This window comes from Gavia stellata, chromosome 2 (assembly GCF_030936135.1).
Source record: "Gavia stellata isolate bGavSte3 chromosome 2, bGavSte3.hap2, whole genome shotgun sequence".
Lineage (NCBI taxonomy): Eukaryota > Metazoa > Chordata > Aves > Gaviiformes > Gaviidae > Gavia > Gavia stellata.
This window is the reverse complement of record NC_082595.1, coordinates 75,102,657-75,109,582: the sequence shown is the minus strand read 5'-3', so window position 1 is coordinate 75,109,582 and position 6,926 is coordinate 75,102,657. Positions and strand designations below refer to the sequence as shown.

Sequence of the window (6,926 nt, the reverse complement as noted above, 5' to 3'; positions counted from 1 at the left end):
GGAGGCAAGGGGAGACAGCGGGCCAGGAGCACCCAGCCCGGACCCTGCGGGGGGCTGGAGGGGGACCCCGGGGATGAGAAGCCCGGCGGGAGGCTGCAGCCAGCGCCGGAGGAAGGGAAGGTGGGGACGAGGTCTGCGAGTCGATGCTGCGATGGCAATGAACCAGCTCTTACGGTTCTCGAAGGACTCGCAGGGAAGGTGCTTCAGTAAACAAATCGGGTTCCTGTTAAATTGCCTCCGGAGTGAAAAGTACCAAGCGCGACAAAAATAGATGTACCTTACTCGCTCCGCAGGGAAAACACACTGCCAGGACACGAGTCCTCTCCCTCTCCCCTGCCCCTGCCTCCTCCAGCGCCAGAGCCTGCCTGCACCCAGGCAGGGCACCGCCACTTTTCCTGCAAAAGCCTGAATTCCCTTTTCTTTTGGCCTTTTTTCCCCTCAGTAGGAAAAAGCAAAATACTAGAGTCGAGTGTCACTTGGTCATTCGGTTTTCAAAGCCCAACAAAGAACTTAACACCTTCAGAGATGGCACCGAAGTGAAAACAACAGCGGAGGTTGGTTTTTTTTCCCCCTGCTGGTCTTCCAGGAGAGGAAATGAAAGTGAATAGTTATTGTTCCAATGTAAAGTGATTCCATTTAAATAAAGTACAGTACTGAAATTGTAAATGCAGTGTGACAACCAGATCAAAGATGTTTAATATTTGCATAAAAATATATATATATAAAATATATATATAAAATATAATTTTAAGCAATCGTGCAACACTCTTAAAAAGGGTTCATTTCACATTTGCTAAATTCTAGTGGTCCTGGAATGCATAATGCATTCTATTAAAAATACTCCTTTAAATATTAACAATTAGTGTTCAAATCACCAACTAATACAATATTCTTTAGCTGTCAGGGGGTTTAAATAAACCTATCTTTGATCCACGTTCCACTGAATTACACATCATGGAGGTATGCAGTCACAACATTAGTGGGTTAAATGTCAAAATGGCATTACAGTACAAAATAGTTAAAAAAAAAAAATCAGCTAGTCATATGTTTCTCCATCTGTGGAATTATTATGGCTCACAAGCAACCCACTGAATTACTGTAATCCTTGTTCTTGCAACCAAAGACATTATCTGAATCCCACCTGAATCCTGACTGGTTTATTTACTCCAAATTTCTCAGGTGTGGGTTAAAAATTCACTGCAAGGTGCCCACTGTCCTATGACATCCTGTTGCAAACTGGAAAACACATAGTACTTTATTTAAACATTCCTTAATTGCTACATTTTCCTAGACCACATTAATATATATTGTGTGTGTATATATATAGATATACACCTATAACACATACATATATACACACACAAACATATATACACACATACACACACGTACCTAGGATAATAGCACACTGACATAACATTAACTCTATACAGGTATTTGCCAAGAAAAAAAATAGGGCATTTCCTCCACCACTTATTCACAAGCTTATGGGGTTTTTTTGTTTTTAATCCTCGTGTCCCTGATAAAACAAAATGCATGGTTAAACCACAAAACTATATTTTTTTCTCACTTCAAATTTTATGAAGGCATCAGGCACTTTTGATTACTGTTGGTGTGTACAAATATAGCAACATCTTTCTTTTCTTTTTTTTATATATATATATATATATATATACTCTACTGTATCTTCTTTGCTCGGATAACTTACTTGTGAAATCTTTGGTCCTTGAGTATTCTGTTTGCCACAGCTGGTTTTCCTGCATTCTCACATTTTTAAAATGTGAGGCACGCACACAGCTGGAAATAATGGACTTTGTCATCGTACGTGTTTCTGGTTTTATAACTGTACCAATCCACTACTGTTCATTTGGAGCAAGCTGTTTCTGGTAAAGCGTTCTAGTCAAGCAAGCTATACATTCTACACGGTCAATCCATAGACGGCACTTGCTGCAAGCCCCAAATGCAGTAATTCCAATATACATTTTTATTCAGCTTATCTCTGCTTTATGCCTCTAACTTTTAATTCCTGAATATATATAGAATTCTTTTTTGTGAATTTTTTTCTTTTTGTTGTTTTTTTTTTGTTTTGTTTCTTTCATATTCTCCCTTTTGTAGATCCCATTCTAGAGTAAGAATAAAAATAAAAGAAAATAAGGCTTTCCCACCTTCTCTATGCCAAAGCTATGGGAGCAGATATTGCCAACCCATATTGTCATCAAGCATTCCTCCCTCACTTATTTCAGGGGAAGCTGGTTGCTTTTAATGACAGGCCTCTTGTGCTCTGGGGTAGGATCCAATTATTTTGGGGTTCTTTCTCGATCATGCTCCCGTTATTTATTAGGAGAACCACAGGCTTTTCCCAAGCTTGCAAACCAGAGCAGATCATCATTGCACAAAACACCCCATTTCAAAGGGATGCGTCACCCCTTCCTACGTCTTAGAAAACGTTCTCCCCACCGGGTCTACTAATTTCGGTCCTTAATTACAGGGCAGCCAAGTAGAGTATGTGTGCTGCTGGCAAGGGAACACCGTCTGAACCTGGGCAATATAGTAATTGCTGAAGTTGGCATCTGCTACGTATGGGGCTGGCTGGTAATAGCAGGTGACATTGGCCACATTGGGGATGATATTTTGCTCGGCTAGGACCCGGATGGCCAGCATGGTGATCAGATTCAGAGTCTGTCTCCTCTCATGTCCCATCAAGCACACTGTGCTCTCATTCACCACACCGTGAAGGGTCATGAGATAGTCATACTTGCGGTCCTCTAATCCCACAAAGTGGTTCTGCAAGTAGGACTCCAGCTTTCTCTGCTGTTCTCCAATGTCTGAGAAGTCAATGAAAAACCGTGAACACATGTATCTCTGCAGGGACTTAATCTCGGATTCGGAGGCAGCCCTAAAGCCCCTTACCAAAAGGTTGCAGTACTTCAGAAGACCACCTCCTCTGATTTCTTCTGGGTTTCTGGTGGCGATTATCTTGTGGCAGAGGTGATCAAAGGCTTCCTGGAAATCCCCATAGACGCTCTCACCAATGATAGTCGGGTGAAAAGTTTCAGTCATCGGATTCTCTGAGCACTCATAAAAAAGCAGCAGGGAGTCCAGCTTGATTTGAAAGGAATCGACACTGAATTCAAACTGCCGCCTCAGAGAGTCCACAAATTTCAGCTCCACATTTTTGCCACTGTTGTTGGACAGGGAGATGAGACTCCATCGGTCTGAATCATTGCATACTTTTACCATTTTCTGCACATAAGCCTCCTATAATTGGAAAGACAAAATGAGCAAATGAAGACACAGATACAAGAAATTTCCCCTTCGCTGCATTTGTTTGCACACACCCCCCCACCTCCACCCTGTCCTTGCATTTCAGGAAAGATTTCGTGGAGCCTGCAGATACAAACCAGAGAAGAAATGCTTAACGTGAGAGCTTAGAGTGCTGTCATCGCAAGGGGATGATAGGGGAGGGTGTTCTGCTGGGACTGTGTCGTGCAAGGGAAGCATATGGCAACACCGCTTCTTTCAATCACTTCAAATACATCTACACATGAACAACATGGCACACATGCCAAATATCCATGCACCCCCACAAAAAAGGTCACCGCTACAATCAATTCAGAAATCTTTTTTATCGGTTTCCGCTCCTCGCTCCCCTCCCCACAAAAACACTTAGCAAGCGTTCACTGCCCTCAATCCTGCTCTTTCAGTGCAGGTTCCACAAATCTGGCCCATATTCCAAAATATCCCTCCAAAAAATCTTAGGAGGCATTTGGCATTCAGCCTAATTAACTCGAGCGAACTGTCTGCGAGAGGAGGGAACATGCCTCTCCGCCGGGGCATTCAGCACACGAGAAAGCGTGCCTTGCAGACGGTGTTTCCTTCTTGCAGATACTAAAGTCATCACCCAAGCTCTCCCCAGCCACCCCGGGAACCGGGTCCGGCAAACGCAGCTGCCGCAGAGCCGAGCTGGGAGACTTGCCGCGCCTCGCACGCACACGGCCCAGGTAAGTCAACGCTGCCAGCACACCAAACGCGAGAGAGGGAGGAAAGCCTACTTAACCCTGAGGAGCCCCGGCCGGGCGGCTGTACTGCAAACTCCTCCTCGGTTTCAAGCGTGGGGTGAAAAAATCACGCACGGTCCCTGTGGGTCTCGGGGTGGGGGGGGGAGCTGCGTCCCCCAGTGCAGCCCTCCCTCCCCGGCGGGGAAGGGGCCCCGTCGCCCGCAGGCAGGCGCTTACACCTGCCGGCTCTGGGCTCCTGGGCACAGGGCAGTTTTACCTTGAGGGTGAGCGGCGTGATCTTCTCCTTGTTCACGCCTTCGGGTAAGAAATCCAAGAGGCAGTCCAAGACCACATCCTTCACAGTCTGAAACTCGGCTTCCCCTTTGAGGTCGGCGCAGAAGATGAGGTCCAAGTCCTTGTAGCCCAGGCCGCTGTCCTGGTGGAGGACGTGGCTGGCGGCCGAGCCGTTGAGCCGCACGTCCCGCAGGCCGATGCCCTTCTCCTCCAGCCGGCTCCGCACCACCTTGACGATCTGGCGGGGCTGCATGGCCAGCGTGGGGAAGTTGCCGCGGCCGTGGATGGGGATGGTCTCGCTGAGGATGCGGTCCAGCCGCTGCACTTGCTCCCAGCTCAGCACGTTGCAGTGCGCGCTCTCGCAGCCGCCCGCGTAACTCCCGCCGGGGCTGCCGCCGGCCTTCTCATCGTCTGCCATGGTGCGCGGCCGCCGCCTCCCCGGGCTGGATGGCACCGCTCCGGCTCCTCACTGCCCCCCCGGGGCCCCTCTCCCTCCGCGCCTAGCAAAAGAGGAGGAAAAGCGAGCGGTCAGCCCCGGCGCGCACCCGGCGCCGGAGCCCCGCTCCCCCTGCAGCCGCTCCGCACCGCCGGACGGCGCCCACCGCCCCTTCCAGCGGCGAAGAGGGGGAGACACACCTATTGAGTAAATTAACAAAAGGGGGGGGGGGGGGGGGGGAGAAAAAGCCCCCCGGAGCCAGGCGGTGCTGCAGGGCAGGGGAAGGCGCCGACCGGCAGAGCCGCCGCCTGCGCCGCTCTCCGCGCCCCCGCCGGGGCAGAGGCCGCCCCGCGCCGCCGGAGAGGCCGCCCCGCGCCGCCGCCGCCGCCGCCGCCGCCCCGCTCGCTGCCACCGCGGGCTGCCGCCGTCTCCGCAGCTTTCGTAGTTCTGCCCGGGAAAGGTCCCCAGTAGTTTTTATACGGGGTTTCTCCGCTCTTCCGGGGCTCCGAGTCACGGCGCCCGCGTCCCGCCCCCTCCATCTGCATGGCCGGCCTCGGCGGTGCCCCCGGCACGCCCACGCCCCGCGCACCCACGGGCCGCCCCGCCGGCTCCCCGCCGCCGCGCCACGGCACGGCAGAGCGCGGCATGGCCCGGCCCGCCCCTCCGCGCCGGCGGAGCGCCCAGCGCAGCGCGGCGCGGCGCGGGCGCCCCGCCCCACGCGCGGCCCCGCTGGAAAACCCGCGCAGCGCAGCCTCCCCCCGCACGGTTTTGGCCGCTCGCCGAGGGGGGAGGCAACAAGTGTCACCCCCCCCCCGCCTGCACCCGCGGGGGGCGCGGACCCCCCTGGCTCCTGCCGTGCCAGGATGCGCGCCCGGAGGCACCCAGCTCCGCGCTGCCATTCATTCCCTATTTTTTTCCCCTGCCTTTTTTTACCACCCTCCCCGACATTCCCGGTCATCCCAGGCACAGCCAAACTTCATACCAGAGCGCTGGAATTTGGCAAGGGCCCCACTCCGAGCAGATGTCGAGGATCCCGGAGCGTGTGGTTTGATCTGCTCAGCTCCTGGCCGAGATTTTCAAAGCCGCCTGCGGCAGCGCAGGGGCATCGCGACGTGCCCGCCCGTCTCTCCCTCCCTCCTTCCCTGCTTCCCTCCTCGCCGGCGCGGGGGGGGGGAAAGAGATCCCGAAGAGCACGAACGAGTCAGTGCTTTCCAGGGGAGCATCCTGCTTACAAAGTACAACTTCGGTAACTTCCCGGCGGAGCGGGAAGAAATAACCTGTGTAATATATACGTACCATAGAAACATATATATTTTTTATTTTCAATTAAATTTTTATTATTTTCATGTTTTATTTAATAACAACGGATGTATCTGCTTGTTTTTCACTTGTTAAAGTGCCAAATACACATACAAACATTATTTAAAACAGACTAACGCAGCCCCGCCGTATGTAGCAGCACCTGCGGACTCCAGGATGGGCGGGCGCAGTGGGAAGGGCCCCGCCACACCGCTGCGCCCGGTGCAGAGACGGGGGTTGCGCGGGGAGAAGCGGGGTGGGGGGGTAGGACGGGGGACGGCCGTTGCGTCACCGCTCGCAGTTTTGTGACGCGCGGAAGGAGGGGCCAGTGGGGGCGCGCGGCGGCGTGACGCGCGGCCTCCCCAACCAGGCTCTTCGCCAAAGCTGGGGGGGGGCGGTGTATGAAGGAGTCCGACGGGGCTTACCGCCCCCCCCAATTCTTAGCACCCCCCCCCCCCCCATTACCTCCCGCCGTGGGATGGGGCTGGGAGGGGGGGAGCTCTGCCCCTCCCGGCACGGGCAAACCCCTGACCCTGGCGAGCTGGCACGGTTTATCCCCCCGCCTCTAAAAACCCCGGCGGTCCCGCTGTGCGCTCAGTGCCCCCCCTCCGTCGGTACAGGCGGGGAAGCCCCGCCACCCCCGCCCCACGCCGTCGCAGGTCGCAGCCGTGTGGCAAGGGCGCCCCCTGCCGGGCACCAGGCGCGCTCCCCGAGGGGGGGCACAGCCGTGCGGCGCGGGGTCGGGCAGAAATGCCTCGCTTGACAGTGGCGGATGGGTTTGTGGTTTTTTTTTTTTTTTTGGGGGGGGGGGATTAAGCTTTGATTCACCGCCCAAATTCCCTATTACTTCATTACTAGAGTATAACCCCGGGGCAGGAGCCGGGGTTGATCCCAGCTGC

At 53.7% G+C, this 6,926-nt stretch overlaps 1 protein-coding gene across 1 annotated transcript; it reads right to left on the bottom strand.

The window, feature by feature from the left end:
* Positions 1-622: 622 nt before the first annotated feature.
* TENT5A (terminal nucleotidyltransferase 5A) lies at positions 623-4,719 on the bottom strand. Its single transcript, XM_059829455.1, has 2 exons — positions 4,276-4,719; positions 623-3,258 (listed from the first exon to the last, which is right to left on the bottom strand). The coding sequence occupies exons 1-2, from the start codon at positions 4,708-4,710 to the stop codon at positions 2,479-2,481; spliced, it is 1,215 nt and encodes a 404-aa protein (XP_059685438.1). The 5' UTR covers positions 4,711-4,719; the 3' UTR covers positions 623-2,478.
* Positions 4,720-6,926: the final 2,207 nt, after the last annotated feature.

Bases quoted from the DNA above. Each gene is read 5' to 3' on its own strand.
- TENT5A (XM_059829455.1), bottom strand. From the start codon at position 4,710: ATGGCAGACGATGAGAAGGCCGGCGGCAGCCCCGGCGGGAGTTACGCG. The intron at 3,259-4,275 runs GTAAAACTGCCC...TTCCAATTATAG, and splicing joins TCACGCCGCTCACCCTCAAG to GAGGCTTATGTGCAGAAAAT.